The 15,416-nt window shown below is 54.2% G+C and overlaps 1 protein-coding gene across 1 annotated transcript; it reads left to right on the top strand.

The window, feature by feature from the left end:
* The first annotated feature begins 24 nt into the window (after nt 1-24).
* On the top strand, nt 25-3,795 carry IRX5 (iroquois homeobox 5). Its single transcript, XM_056500509.1, has 3 exons — nt 25-466; nt 1,692-2,097; nt 2,323-3,795. The coding sequence occupies exons 1-3, from the start codon at nt 218-220 to the stop codon at nt 3,066-3,068; spliced, it is 1,401 nt and encodes a 466-aa protein (XP_056356484.1). The 5' UTR covers nt 25-217; the 3' UTR covers nt 3,069-3,795.
* Nucleotides 3,796-15,416: the final 11,621 nt, after the last annotated feature.

Below are 15,416 nucleotides of genomic sequence, written 5' to 3'. Positions count from 1 at the left end.
AGAGGGGAAAGCAAGGGGGGGAGAAAAAGGAGGAAGCGGTGCCCGGCTGCAGGCGAAAGCGGAGCAGCAGCCCCGGCGCAGAGCAAGGTGCCGCCGCTGCCCAGCTGGCGAGGGCGGAGAGGCGCCCGCGAAGCCCCGGCCGCAGCCGCCCCAGCCCGGCAGCGCGGCGGCTCCCTCCCGGCGCCTTGGGCTCCCGGGTGTATGTGTGCGCCTGGCCATGTCGTATCCTCAGGGTTACTTGTACCAGCCGTCAGCGTCCTTGGCTCTCTATTCCTGCCCGGCGTACAGCACCAGCGTGATCTCCGGACCCAGGACCGATGAACTTGGGAGATCTTCTTCGGGCTCCGCTTTTTCCCCTTATGCCGGATCTACCGCCTTTACCGCCCCTTCTCCGGGTTACAACTCCCACCTCCAGTACGGCACCGACCCGGCCGCCGCCGCCGCCGCTGCCTTCACTTCCTACGTGGTAAGAGCAGCCGCGGGCAGCCGGCACCGCGCCGGGCACGACGGCATCCCGCGGGCGCCCGCCCCCCCCTCCCGGGCCTGCTTTTTGTTCCCATTTTATTTTTGAGATCGCGGGGACAAAAGGGAGCGCGGCTCCCCGCCACGCCGCCCAACTTTCCCGCATCGCCGCCGTGCCCTGCCTCACACTGTTGCTGGCGGCAGCGGCGGGCAGGGCCGGGCGCGGGGGGAGTCGCCGGCACGGCCCGGGCGAGCAGGACCAGGGCAGGCAGGGACCGGTTTCATTCCCTTTAAAAAAAAATTAAAATTAAATGTATAAAAACCACCAGTCATAGTTCTGCAACAATTAGCTTGTTGTGATTGAAAAGGGAATGAACTCAGGACCGATCGGCGATGGGAGAAATCCAGGAGATAAATCCAGGCAACTTTCCCCTGCACGGCGATAATTAGGCTTAAATATTGCAGAGCTCTAATCCCGTGGCCGCGAGCTGCTCCGCGGGGCTGCGCGGGGAAGGGAAGGGGAAGGGGAAGGCAGGGCACTGCGCCGCCGTGCGCGCCCGCGGGGCACCGCGGGGCCAGTCCGAGTGCGGGACATCCACACCGCGGAGCTGCGGCCACAGCCAACGCCCCGCAGCTCCCCCCAAAAACCGGCGACTTTGGCTCAGCTTCTCCTCTGTGTTTAGGGCAGAGTTTCACTGTTCCCTCTTTCCTTTTTCTGAATCCTCTTCTTATCTTTTGCCTTTTTATTTTTGCCCATCTTCTCGCTCTTTTTTTTGTTTCTCTTTTATCTTCTTTTCTCCGCTTTATTTTTTCCTCCTGCCGTCCCTGGGCAGGGAGGAGCGGCCCAGCCCGCCCTGCCGCCTGGGCCCGGCAGGTTGTCTGCCGCGATCGCAGGGCGGGGGGGAAGGCTCCGGTCCCCCTGCCGCTGTCCGCCCCCACGCCGCGCTGCCCACTTGCTTTTCCGCTCCTGCATTTGGGGGGTAACCGCTGGATTGCTGCCGGCAGCCAGTGGTGTCCTGGGGTCGGAGACTACGGGCTCCGGAGAGCCCCCAGGCCCTTCCTCCTGGGAAAGAGCCGGGGGAGAAGGCAGGCAGGGCCCGGCGCCGGGGGAGAGGCGGCGGGGCGCGGGCAGGGGCCGCGGGCAGGCCCTGGCGTTGCCTTTGCCCTGTCATTGCCGCCCCGCGGCCGCTGACCTCGCCCCGCCGGGCCGCTCTCCCCTCTCTCCCCAGGGCTCGCCCTACGACCACACGCCGGGCATGGCCGGTTCCCTGGGGTACCACCCGTACGCGGCGCCGCTCGGCTCCTACCCCTACGGGGACCCCGCGTACCGCAAGAACGCGACGCGGGACGCCACGGCCACCCTCAAGGCCTGGCTCAACGAGCACCGTAAAAACCCCTACCCCACCAAGGGCGAGAAGATCATGCTGGCCATCATCACCAAAATGACCCTCACCCAGGTCTCCACCTGGTTCGCCAACGCGCGGCGGCGGCTCAAGAAGGAGAACAAAATGACCTGGACCCCAAGAAACCGCAGCGAGGACGAGGAGGAAGAGGAGAACATCGACCTGGAGAAAAACGACGAGGACGAGCCCCAGAAACTAGAGGAGAAGGGAGACCCCGGGACGCCGGACACAGGTAGGACAGCGGGCTCGGCCGGGTCACGGCGGCCGCGCCCTCGGGGCTGCCCCCGGCCCGGTGCGGGCGGCCTGTTCCCCGGGGCGGGGGGAGCCGGCGGGCAGCGCTGCGGGCCTGACCGTGGCGGGGACCGAGGGGTGGGGGGCCAAGTGGGTGGGCGGGTTTGGGGGCGCAGGGCGAGCCCGAGAGCTGCCCCCCCACCCCTGTCCTCTCTCCCCCTACCAGGAACGGCGGATCCCAAGGCAGCGCCGGGCTGCGAGCGCCTCCAGGAGTCCCCCGGCCCCCGGGAGGCCGAGAGCGGCCTCAGCGACTCGGATTGCAAAGAGCTAGCGGAGGAGCGGCTCGACGGGCCGCCCGTCCCCCACAAGGCGCCCGGCGCTTCCCCGCTGGGACCGTGCCCGGCGGGCCGCGAGGAGCCCCCGCCGTACCGCCCGCCCTCCGCCGCCGCCGGGCCGCCGCACGCCGCCGACCTGCACCCGCTGCTGCCCGCCGCCACCGGCGCCTCCGTCATCCACTCGCCGCAGCAGGCGGCCCTCGCCAAGCCCAAGCTCTGGTCGCTGGCCGAGATCGCCACCTCGGCGGACAAGGCTAAGGAGGCCGGCGGCGAGGCGGCACCCCCCGGGCCCGCCGTGCTGGGCGGCGGGGGCCCGTCCCGCTCGCCGCCGCGGCCGCGCTCGCCGGCCGCGCAGTGCCCCTTCCCCAACGGGGCGGTCCTGCCCCGGCCGCTCTACTACACGGCTCCCTTCTACCCCGGCTACACGAACTACGGCTCCTTCGGGGCCCTGCACGGGCACCCCGCCGGCGGCGCCGCCGCCGCCGCCCCCGGCGCCCACTTCAATGGATTAAACCAGACTGTCCTCAGCAGAGCCGAGAGCTTGGCTAAAGACACTAAAATGATCAGGAGCCAGTCCCAAGTAGACCTTTGCAAAGACTCACCTTACGAACTGAAGAAAGGTATGTCCAACATTTAATATCGGCTTCTCCCTAATCCCTCCTGGGACTGTGGTTTTGTTCCCTTTTTTTTTTTTTTCTTTTTCTTTTTTTAATTTATTTGAGAGAATAATAAATTGCTTTGGCAGTTATTTTTCCAGTACCAAAAGAAAAACAAAACAAACAGAAAAAGACCAGCTCCCCCCTCCCTCCCAGCACCCTCTTCAAAAGTTTATAGAGTCTATTTGAAATGGCTGGGTGGAAACCGCCCAGAAATGTCTTAAGCAAGTGAAAAGCAAACGAGTGACACGCTCTCTCTCACACACACACAAAGAAGAAAGATTTGTATTAAATCTTATTCTGTATATTTAATGTAGCTTTTTTGTATTTAAATTGATAATACAGTATCTTTGAAGTAAATTATGAAATCAAGACAACTGTACAGGCATTAATGTTGTTTTCGTAATATAAATATATACATTTCTGTGTCTTTTTCCGAATTGTTTCATAGTTTTAAAATATATATATACAAGTTTAATTTAATTTTTTATGCCTATTGGTTTTTTTTCCTTGGGTGTGAGTTAAACTATGATACAAAAACGAGACAAAAAAAAGGAAATAGGTTATAAGTATTAGATTAAAAAAAAAAAAAAACAAACCTGCAGCCGCCTTTGTAAAATGCAAATATTTAATTAAAAAAGATTTTTAACAGAATCAAAAACACTCTCTTTTTGCAACGGGCAGATATGTGCTGAAGAAAAATAAAAGCACGTCTTAAATGAGACGCGGGGCTCCATTTAGGACCTCACAGTAGTACCTTGAAGCCTTTTTGGAAGGGGCAAGAAATTTTTAAAAGGTCGGGGGGCTCCGGAGGCGAGAGCCGCCCGCGGGGCCGGGAGAGGCGAGCGGCGGCGGCAGCGGGACGGGGCCGGGTGCGGGAGGAACGCAGTTCCCAGAGGTGGAGGCTTAAATCAGGCCACGCACAAAAGCACTTGTTAGAAACACCAAATCGAAGCACAGTCCCATCTTTTAACCTAATTACTTCCAATCAGTGTCGTGTTTTATGCAAAGCAATCAGCTGGTGAACTTTGCTAATGAGTTCGATTTTCTGCCAGATTTAGCCCGCGTCGCTGCAGCAGCGGTGCTGCGGCGGCAGCCGGGGCCGCCGGCTGCCCGGGCAGAGGGGCTCGGTGCGGCGGGGGCCGCAGCGCCCGCTCCCTTCCCCCGCTGCCCGGCCCCGTGCCCCGGCCCGCGGCTCGGGGCGGGCCCGGCGGGGCCCGCGGGCGCGCAGCCCCGCGCAGGGCCGGCCGCGGGCGCGGTGCTGCCGGCGCTGGCAGGTAGGTGTCACACTCGGCCCGGCTTTGGCTGCCGCCGCCCGCTCGGCCGTGCGGGAGTCCCGCGGGGCCGCGCTGAGCCCGCGGAGCCGCGGCTGACGGAAGGACAGGGGCCGCGCCGCCGGGGCAGTCCCAGCCACCAGACCCTTTCCCCTTGGGTGCGGGGACAGAGAGCGCCCTGAGCCCGCTCCGCAGCCCAAGGCAGGGGGAAGCGGGTCCCCGAGCGGATTAGGGGTTCCCCAGCGCCGAGCCTCCAAAGCCAGTTCTCGCTCGTGCGGCTGCCCCAGCAGCCCAGGTGCCCCGCACAGAGATAACGGCGAGGACTGTTCCAGCGCCCGGCTTCGGGGACCGGTGTCTCCTCGTTCAGTGTGGATTTTGGGGTGTCATCTGTATGCTGCCATCGACACTGCTGATGTGATGGGAGTATGACTGGGACCACTGGGGCTGCTGCCGAGACACCCCTCTGTTTGCTTGGATTTTTTTTTCTTTACGCAACAGATAATTATTTTGTAATCTCTTCAACTTTGTCAGAGCCATTTATTAGCTGTAACAGGTTTATTCATGCATATTTACATTTTACGGGAATTTAAATAGTAGTTTGTATTTTGAGTTTTAAATATGCAGTCTATGTTCGCTAGCTTATAAGATTTTTTTTTTTTTGTAGATAACCTAGTTTAAAATCGAAATTGTTTCAACTGAATGTGCAAAGAATCAAATATTCCTGGGATAATAGTATGTTATTTTGTCATTTTAATAATGATAAATGATTTTTTAAAAAACGCTCGAATTCCTTCGTTGGATATTTCATTTCCAGTCCGTGAGACCCGCAGGAAGGCGTATTTTTCGTGCAGCAGTGAGCTTTACTGGACTCACCTGCCTTGTTTAAAACGGGATAAAGTTCTCGCAGCGAGGGGCACGGTAGAGCTGGCCCGGGGAGAAGCAGCCCCGATGTGCGGGGCTGGAGGCAAAGCGCCGCGGGCCCCTCCCGCACCGTCCCCCCGGCGGAGATCGCCTCCGGCTGAACTCGGGGAAACTCCCCAGCGCTCTGTGCTAGAGGGAGCGACAAAGCCCCTCAGGACCGCGCTCCCGAGACAACAGGTTCCGCGGAGAACCGACTAACCTCAAAATAAATAGGTTTCAATTATTCATCTAGCTATGGATTTTTTTTTTAATTGTCGTGCTACCTTTCCACAGCTGATCTTCCGATCTCTGAGAAAGCTATTTTCCAAAGCAGCTTAGGAGCTTCGCTCGTTCAAAAGCCCTATTCCTTATACTCAGGGCTATTCTGAATAGGTCTATTAGCGATCTCAATACGGTTTTCGTTTGATGTATAAATTCCTAAGGGAATTAACCGTTTCCTTTAGGTTGCAGCCTGTCGCCTATTTTAAACCATAACTATTATTGTAGCCCAAACGATTTCATACAACAATTTTATTCATCACCCTTTTCCCCTGCCACAGGAGATATATACTGTATAGCCATTCTTTAACATGAGCACAAATTTACCAGTTTATTTTCCGCAACAGCAGAGGGGGAGGGGGCAGCGTTCGTCTTTTTTGCCTCTGGCATGTTAATTTGTTGTTGAAAAAAAAAAATAGAAAAAAAAAAGAAGTGAGGATATCTTAAAATAAAAATAATGCCTGTTGCCAGTCAGAGCTGCCGTAGCTACTCAGGAGCAGCCTTCGGAGTGGCCGGGAGCGACTCTCCCTCGGGGAGCGGAGCGCTCCCGGGGCGCGGGCAGGGCTGCGGGCAGCCCGCGGAGTTTTGGGGCGGGAGGGCTCCGCTGCCGCTGCGAAGCACTTTTTGGGCAGGTGAGGGGAAAAGCGGGGCTGGCGGTGGGGTGCTCCAGACTGGCTTTCATCAGCTCTCTTGGCAGCAGGTGCCTGCCCAGGGGCGCAGGTGGGAACGGCCCAGCCTCCGCGGTGCGCAGCTCCGCTCCCGGAAGAAACCGCTCGCCCCTTCCCGTGCCCACTGCCTCCCCTTTCCGTCCCGGACCCCACGGCACGGCCCTTGATGGGGAGGGGGACACCCGACCCCCACGCCGCCCGCCTCGACGGCGCGGGTGGAGCGGTGCAGGTGGCAGCGGGGTGCAGCGGGGGGTGCAGCACCCTGTCCCGTAGGTGACAGTCCAACAGCCCCCCAAAACCCGACAGGCGCGTTGGCCTGGCTGGCCCGGCAGGGGCCACGCGTGGGGCCACAGGAACAGCTCAGTCTCCAGGTCGACACGTCCGAGGATCCGGGACCCCAGAGGAGACAAGCGGGGGCTCCCGGCAGAAAGCGGCTGCTCGCCGGGCAGGGAGCGCAGCTCGCCTCGGGGAGCCGGGGCGACGTCCCTGCCCGTCCGAGAGAGGTGCCCTGTCCTATGGCAAGGATGCGGCTTCCCCGGAGAAACCCGGGCAAGTGTCCCGAGGTCAGCCGGGCCCGTTCCCCGGGCCTACCGACACCCCAGCGCGCCCGGGATGACAGGACCCCAGGCGGGCTGCGAGCCCAGGGCTGCAGCCATTGGTCGCGTCCATCCCGTCCACGGCAAAATTCTCCGTCCTGGAAGCAAAGAGACAGAGCTGGGGGTGCGATCCGCAGCCAGCACAGCCCCCAGCTCCGGCTGGGAGCCCCCTGTACCTCTAGCCCAGATTCTGAATTGCAGGGACGGAGAGCGAGAGAGGTGGGGAGCCTGGCGCAGCCCTGCTGCTTCCTCTTTCACGCTTAAAAACAAAACAAATCCTAATTTAGACCCTCAACACCCCGGACCGTGTTTACATCCCCCCCGCTGCTCTCCCCGCGAGTGTTGCCTTTCCAATTGTCACGATTAACCTACGGGGCTCCCGCTCGGCGCGGAGCCTCCGCGGCGGCCGGGACGGCGCGGTCGCGTCTAATTGGCTTATTGGAGCTCCCCCCGCACACCTTCCCCGCCCCGGCAAGGGGTTCTGAACAGCATCTCCTCTTGTCATGCCGAGGAACTACGTGAAAGCCCCTCCGCCAAGAAAACACGGGAAATCACACGGTCAGCAAGTTTAAAGAAGGAGAATGAAAAATATCACAGGGGTTTGCAGTAGGGAAAAGTACAGGAACTTCAACCCTAAACTGAGACTAGTTTAGCAGAGAAAAAAAAATCCCCTCGAAAGAAAACAAAGGAAAACTCGTCCCCATGGCCCGGTCCGGCCGGCGCCCAGCGGCGGAGCGCAGCCGGGGGCATTCCCGAGACGGCGGTGCGGTGCGGTGCGCCCGGCCCCGCAGTGTTCCCCCGGCCCAGCAGCAGCAGCCAGGCTCGGGGCAGCCTTGGAGCGGCACGGGAGTGCCGGGGAGCCCGCCCGCCCCCCCAGCCATCCCCCTCCCGCTCCCCTCTTTCTGTGACCTGCCACGATTATTAGTAAGGACATCTGTGGCTGGCAAGGGAACAAGTGTTACCAAAACCAGAACCGGCTGTTTTTCCAAATGAGCAATATGTTAATTCCTCATCCCCCCTCTGGTTTCTTTAAAACCTGGCACAAATACATCAATGGCGGAGAATAAGGAGCCTTTGCAGAGAACAAGTGGCAGTTTTGAATTTACCTTTTGTGTGCGCCTCAGATGCAATCTTGAGGCATTTTTTCCCTTCTCTCCCACAGAAAAAGAGTGTTAATCTGCTCTATCTTGGGACCCAAAAGGATTGGAGTGGAGTAGATATTCACTGGAATCACATAGGGGAATAAGGGTCTTGCTTTATTGAATCATCAAATCCCAGGAATGAAGCTCTTAATTAATTATGGGTGCTAAAAATTCAGGCCAGCTGTTTCTTTTTACTTGGCTCTGACAGAGAAAGACAAAGTCTACATCGAGATCTTCTAAGGCGCATTCAGCATAAATCAGCGCCCTCGGCGGCGCTCCCGGCCGCGGCGCGACCCGGCGGTGACAGATGGCGCATTGTCCCCGCATTCCTCCACCGCGCCTCCGCGGGTGCGGAAGCGGTCGCCCGGCGGCGCGGCCCGACTCAGACCGGGGACGTTTCTGTGCCGCGGGCAGGGCTGGCCCGGCACCGGCGAGGGACGAACGGGCCGCGCCCGGCCGAGCCGCCGGCCCTGCCCGACGGGGCGGCCGCGGGAGAGGCTCCTGCGCAGGCTCTGCCTTTTCTTGCCCGAGAGCGCTCCGAGGCGCCTCCTCCGCCCCCGTCAGCCCCAAAGCGCCGTTCCCAGTCCCTTCCCCTGCGCCGAGGCTGCGGCTGGAGCCCCGGCACCTAAGTCCTTCTCGGCTTCCCTCGCTGCACCCAGCACCCTCGGTGATACCTCCACGGGACCACCTAACGCTGGCACTTGGGACACGGGGGCCCCCAACACGGGCGCTTCTGCTTTCCTCCCGAAGGCAGAAGCGTTTCCCTGCCGGCTGCAGTCCCCCGGGAGGGGCAGCAGGAGCGGGGGTCGCAAAGGCGCCGAGAACCGCGCAGGCGGTGCGGCTCCAGGGCAGGGCCCGCCGGGTCACCTCCATCCCGCTCCCGCCACCGTCCCCTCTTCTGGGGCGGCTGTGCTCCCTAAAAACCCGGTTCTCAAGGCAAGCAACCCGCGCTATTTTCACGGACAGTTTGCAGACTGCAGTTTGCTGCCCGAGCCCCTCTGGCCTCCTCCTGCACTTTTCTGTCAGGGCAATCTCTGCCGGTTCACCCCGGCGGGGCCGAACACTGCGAGAGCTTGGTGAGGCTGGTGCGGGGGTCCTACCCCGCCGGGCGCTTCCAGCCTCCTCAGCCGAGGATCTCTTCACCTCCAACTACCAGAAAATAAATGTCCTCCGCACGGCGTTACTCATCTGTTATAATTAGAGCATGTGCGAACTCGCAGCTTGCCGGGAGCCCGGCTCGGGTTGATGCAGGCACTTGTGCAATAAGCACCTCTTTTGCCGTGGCCGTGCTGCGCGGGCAGCCCGGCGAGGCCCGGCTGGAGCCGCATCCTGCCCCCGCCACGGGAAGGGAGCGGCTTCGTCCTGATACCTCTTTTCCCCCGAAATTGGCTCTTATTTGCCTAAAGCTAACCACAGACCTCTCCACGCTCATGGCTGATGGATGCAAATGTAAATGTGCACTTATTTAATTGGATCAGGTCCCAAGATAAAAGAGATAAACGGCTCCCAGTTTGCCAAGTTATTTTCAGAGGCATGCAGTGATGTGTGGAGGGAAAGTTAATGAAGAGGAGAAGAGACACACTGTACTTAAAATACCTCAGGTCTAGACTCGGGGAGAGGGAAGCATCGAACTCCGCCGCGGAGGATCGGCGGGGGGCTCGGCTCGGCTCTGCTCGGCTCGGCTAGGCGGGGCCGCAGGTGCCGCACGGAGCTCCTCTCCCGAGCCGCGGGGGGGAGGCTGCGCCCTCCGTGGCAATTAATGCTCTTCCCCTCTTCCCTCCACCAAAATTGGTCTCCGTTACTGCCGTCTCCCCTTGTTCCTCTCCGTGTTCTACATCCGTATGCATGAGACATTAACAGACGGTTATTGATACAAACATAGTTTTTGTTGCTAAAGGCCTTCCAAAACAAATTCTCCGGCTGAATGCCAATGTATGCATGTTGGCTGGTGACAGCTGATTAGTGAAATGATTTACGGCCAAGTTAAAAAAAACGATACTGTCAAAGGCAGCAATTTGAAAAAAAGATAAGACAGTACAGCCTCAAGGCTTCCCACTGTAAAGCCACCCAACAAATCTAAACCTACACTACAAATACCTGAAACACTCAAGGAATCAATTGGTCGCAGATTAAATAGAGTCTGTATTCTGACTAGCCCTGGTAATCTGTAGCTCTCCACAGGAGCAGCCCCTCGATCTGTGCCTCCAGTCTCACCTGCGGCAGGGCCGGCTCCTGCCCGAGCTGCCCTGCCGGCCTCCCAGCATCCCTGCAATCGGAGACTTAGGCCTCCTTTTTGTTTCAAGACTTTTTCTCTCATTAATTGATTAAAAAAATCCCCCTTCCCTCATTTCTCTGTAGCTCTTCTTCATAAAGAAAGCTTTTGCTCTGCAATAAAGTAAGAGACTTTGATCCCAGATCATCCTCTTAGGCCTTCCAGCTGAAATCAGCGGAGAAACTATGTGGAGTTATTGTTCGCACTTGCTGCACTTCTGATTCAGAAAGGGCTGATTTATTAGCTTGTCAAGGGAAGCATTGTTCAGGAAGGCAATCAAAAAGCACTTACCTAGCTAAACTAAAATTACTGCCTTTTCAGTGGCTAATTTGTATAACTCCCATGGAGGAACTTGGGTAGTGTTTGATGAGGCATAAAATGATGATTAATGAATTTATTGGCCTGCTGCTCATCAAATAGGAGTAGTATATCTTTCCTCTATTGGGCGTTGGGTCTAATGCTACATGTCTGTGTAAAGCAAGTCCAATATGATCTCCTTTTTAGCCCCCTTTTAACCCCCATGACCTGAAGAATATCACCGTGTAACAGAGGCAACATCAGGGGACTGCAAAGACAAAGAGCCCGTTTGATAAAACGGCAAATGAGAAACGCGAGGAAAGTTGCTGCAGGGACAGATCTGCTCAGTTTTCGGCTTTCAATCACTTTGACTACTGAAGTGGGAAGAATGTAGAAACTAGATAAGGTGCGAGAAACAAAAAGAAAATGACAAACCAATTTTAACTTTCATAAAGGATCCAGCCAAACAACTTCATTGCTACTTGAAAGAACGAGTGAGCGCGGGAAGTGCTGGGATTCCTGAGCAATCAGGCATGCTGCAGCACCTCACCCCAGCAGTGCTGGGAGACACGGGGCATACACCCCCAAACTGGCCATATCCAGGGCCAGCAAGCAACCTGGTTGGTACCCTGATCAGATTTGGTGCAATCATTTTGAGCCCATATGTTTTATGTCCTTTTCCCTCCACAGAAACAGCTTTCTCCTTCTGTTCAGTGTTCAATGCTTGAATCACTCTTTTGGGGCTAGGGGCTTTTGAGAGAAATTACATACTTTCTCTCTTTTAAAAGCCCATACTAAAATACTTGTGATTCAGTGCCCACCTGGATACACACATGACCTACAGGGTATCTTATGCTCTACACGTTACTGCTTTGAACAGATTAAGAACCCCAGAAAATTAGAAATGTTGCTGACATTCTCAAAAAATTGTTTCAATAAGTTTGCCTGAGATCTGGCATCAGAGATCTTCCCAGGATTGAATCAATTTAGCTCTCAGCTTCCATGCACAGTTCCTTCTTCCTGTAGTTCTGAAGCTTGTTGAGAGACCTGCTGCTTGCACATCTCCCAGTGAAGATGCACATGCCTTATCTGGAGCCTGTTGCCAAAAAGGCAGCATGTTTCATTACCTTTTGAGGTTTCACAGAAGTACCCTCAGGCCTGTAAGTCAGCAGCCCACCATGCTGAAGACTGAGAAAGTGCAAGAATATTTTGCAGAACTACTGATGTGATCAACACTTGCTAGATGATGTGATGCTTCAGGCTCCAATAAGGCTCAGAGGAGCAGCAAATGGTAACAGGGAGGTGCCTGGCAATCCCAGCAGCCTGGCTCCCCTCTCTGCACCTTGCCTTTGTGCCTCTGCATGCAGAGCCAGAGCACAGCCTGCTCTGCACTGCTCCAGAGGGGAGGCAAGAAGTGAAAGCAGGCTGGAGATATAGTGTAAAACTCCTTTTGCTCTCTCATGTTACAATGCAGTCTCTTCTGTAATTTTTTCTTTCCATCACCTGTTCTCTTCTGGGCTGTATTAGATGATGTTTCTGGAAAGATGCTTGGGAATTGACTGAGGCAAGTCTAGATCTCAGCCCAGGAAAGCAGAAGAATTGCTCTCCTTAATTTTAAGGGATGTAAGCTCATACTTTCTGAGAAATTCTTAAATCTGGCTGTTTCGTTTTAGATAATAATTGTGATTTCAAACATTCTTGTTTGCAAAATACAAGGTATATAACATACTAAGAATGTTCATTTTCCAGATCTGTTTAGAAATAGTTTCTGGAATGGTAAAAGGAGTATACTCCTTACCAATCTTTCAGTTCATCAAAACAAAACTTTCCTGAGACAACACACTGACTTCCTTGGCAAAAGAAAAAAGGCACTCACCTTAATGTTTACAACACCAGAAAACATTTATTTCAATTCTACCAATTGGTATTTGTCTGAGACACTTTTAGCTGAAATGATCCTCTGGAAAATAATGTTTATAAACATCCTTGAACAAATAGCACTCTCCTGACACAACCTACCATCAATGTACCTCTCAACAAGTTTTATCTACAAGTCCTTGACCTGTGACTGCTTTTACAAAGGCTCTCTGTTCATTAGCAATTTAAGGTCACTTTAAGTACTTGTGTCATGAACACATAGCACAGCCATAAAATATATGTATTAAATACCAGCTGCATTAATATGGGGGCTTATTTTCCTCCACTTGGCTCCCCAAAGCAAAGTGATCTTACACATTGATGAAAAAAGACATAGTTATATTTGCATAATTACAGCAATATTGTAAGTCTTTAGTGCAATAGACCTAAGAGGCTGATTTATGATTAAATATGTATGGCTAAAAGTTACCATGCTGGGTAGTGTGCATAGCATTAGACAATGACAGTTTTGGGACATAATTGCTTTAATGTGGGCAATTAAGACTAAGTGCATGTGATTTTAGTGTCTGCCCTACATTCCTCTGAATGATTACAATGATCAATACACATGATTTGTAAGTTGCTTCCTATTGATCCAATGGTAAAATGTTTGACCTTCCTTTGAGGAAGTAATTTGCTAAATTATGACACCACATAAAGTCTTTCTTGGTTCAGAGGTGAGGGGTAATGGTGTTCAGAATTAGAAAAAAATAAAATCAGTTTTCCTCCTTTTCCTGAAAGTCAGTCTCTGTAATGTCTCCACCAATTTGCTGACTTCACCTGTGGAGGGAGGAGTCTGGCACATTCATCTTTGAAACAAGGTTAAAAAAGGGAAAAAATTGAATTGCAAACTCAGCCCATCTTTGCAAGAAATCTTCTTCATAAACTTTATCTGTTTACTCTATGCCAAATCATGAGGAAGTTTTTGACCACAAGACACTTGTTGTTTGCAAGAAGCTGGAGAAAAATGTGCAGCAGCAAAGTTGGGGAAAGGGACTCACACCACACCGTGAGCGCCGTGAGCAGCTGGGAGACGTGGCAGGGCTTCCTGGGCTGCCTGCCAGGCTTAATTTAGCTTTGCATGCACAGTACCAAATAGCCTTCACTGTATCACATTAGCAGGTACGAAAAGCAAACCAACAGTGTTCATGAAAACACATTAGCTGATGAACAGTAATGTAGTTACAGCCGAGGACCTTCCTTCCATGCTGCCATTGCCATCCTAAATGTACACAGCTGCAAATCAGATCAAAATTGGAAGATACCAGTGCACTGAGATGTGTCCTGTTCCAGGGGCTCACAGAACCACAGAACCAACTAGGTTGGAACAGACCTTTGAGATCATGGAGTCCAACCTATAAGCAACCTTGTCACAATCCTTGTCAACCAGACCATGGCACTGAGTGCCACATCCAGTCTTTTATTAAACACCTCCAGGCAGAGTGACTCCACCACCTACCTGGGCAGCTCATTCCAATGCACAATTACTCTCTCAGTGAAGGACTTCTTCCTAATGTCCAGCCTAAACCTCCCCTGGAGCAGCTTAAGGCTGTGTCTGTCCTCTTGTCCTGTTGCTGGTTCCTGGGAGAAGAGGCTGCCCCTCCCCTGGCTGCACCCTCCTGTCAGGGAGTTGCAGAGAGTGATGAGATCTCTCCTGAGCCTCCTCTTCTCCAGGACAAACAATCCCAGCTGCCTCAGCTGCTCCTCACAGGACGTGTGTTCTAGACCCTTCACCAGCCTTGCTGCCCTTCTCTGCATGTGTTTGAGCACCTCAATGTCCTTCCTAAACAGAGGGACCCAGAACTGGACACAGCACTCAAGGGACAGCCTACTCAGTGCCAATCACTGCCCTAATCCTGCTGGCCACACTATTCCTGATACAGGCCAGGATGCCATTGGCCTTTTTGGCCATGTGGGCACCCTGCTGGCTCACGTGCTGTCTAGCACTCCATCTCAGAGACAAGCACTCTTCCTGCACTAGCACTCCAGCATTAACATGCTGCCCTCACCACAGCCAGAACACTCCAGCCACCTGTGAAAAGTTGCAGTTCCCTGTGCAGATCAGGCTTCAAACTTCAGTTCTTCTCCAACTTACCAAGAACTGGGGCATCCCCAACCTCCCGTCCGTGCTCAGCCTCCCCTTTCCCTCAGCTCCTGCCTTTCCAGTGCCCTGCACCCCAGCCAGAGTGAGGAGAGTAGCTGGAACTCAGCAGATCCTTGGGTACAACATGGTCACTTCCACACTGCTGGCGAAGGCAGTATAATGGGCTAGAAGGACAGAGACACCTAAAAATGATGATATGGAAGATAGAAGATGAAACATACCACAAATCATGTAGCTAGCAAGAAACATCCTATTTACTGGTTGTTGTGCCAAGCACTCACACTGTTACACAATATTCCACTATTAAATCCTTTTTGTAAGGAGAGGAGAGCATCAAAGAGTTCATAAATTTCCCAAAACAGCAGTACTGAACAATGAACTAAACTACAAAGCAGCTGGAATTCCTGGTTAGAAAAAAGTTCAGTCAGACAAAGGGCTGACTTGTTGGAAAACTGAAGGTAAATCTGCTTGCCAGACCTAAAGGACAGCCCCTCCTGGAGCTCACCAGCCACTGCTGAAGCATCCTTGGGTGAAATTCCTTTTCTTTCTAGCCAGAGGATGCTTGGACACCAGTTACAGACAGACTTTCTGAACAGGACTGCCCTGAAAGCCAGCCCTTCCCCACCCCTAGCTCTACTCCAGTCCCAGGCCAGGAGTGAAGTGCATCACTCCAAACCATAATCATCTTGTACCTAGGTTTTGAACATTCCTTTTGGGTTTCTTCCAGGGTCTTAATGACCCTCACAGAGGTTAAGGCTCCCCAGGTGTTTAATTTTTAAGAAATCTTACAGACCAAAGCTATTAAGGCTACACAGTATGCTATTGTCACTTAGCTGCAATTAAAAAACCCAAACAAAAGACACAGCCATGGATAAATACT

The sequence above is a fragment of the Oenanthe melanoleuca genome, chromosome 11, assembly GCF_029582105.1.
Source record: "Oenanthe melanoleuca isolate GR-GAL-2019-014 chromosome 11, OMel1.0, whole genome shotgun sequence".
In the NCBI taxonomy this organism is placed as follows: Eukaryota; Metazoa; Chordata; class Aves; order Passeriformes; family Muscicapidae; genus Oenanthe; species Oenanthe melanoleuca.
This window is presented reverse-complemented; position numbering and strand designations above follow the sequence as displayed.

Coding starts and splice junctions, on each gene's coding strand:
- IRX5 (XM_056500509.1), top strand. CDS start 218: ATGTCGTATCCTCAGGGTTACTTGTACCAGCCGTCAGCGTCCTTGGCT. Junction 467..1,691: donor CTGCCTTCACTTCCTACGTG/GTAAGAGCAGCC, acceptor CTCTCTCCCCAG/GGCTCGCCCTACGACCACAC. Junction 2,098..2,322: donor CCCCGGGACGCCGGACACAG/GTAGGACAGCGG, acceptor TCCCCCTACCAG/GAACGGCGGATCCCAAGGCA.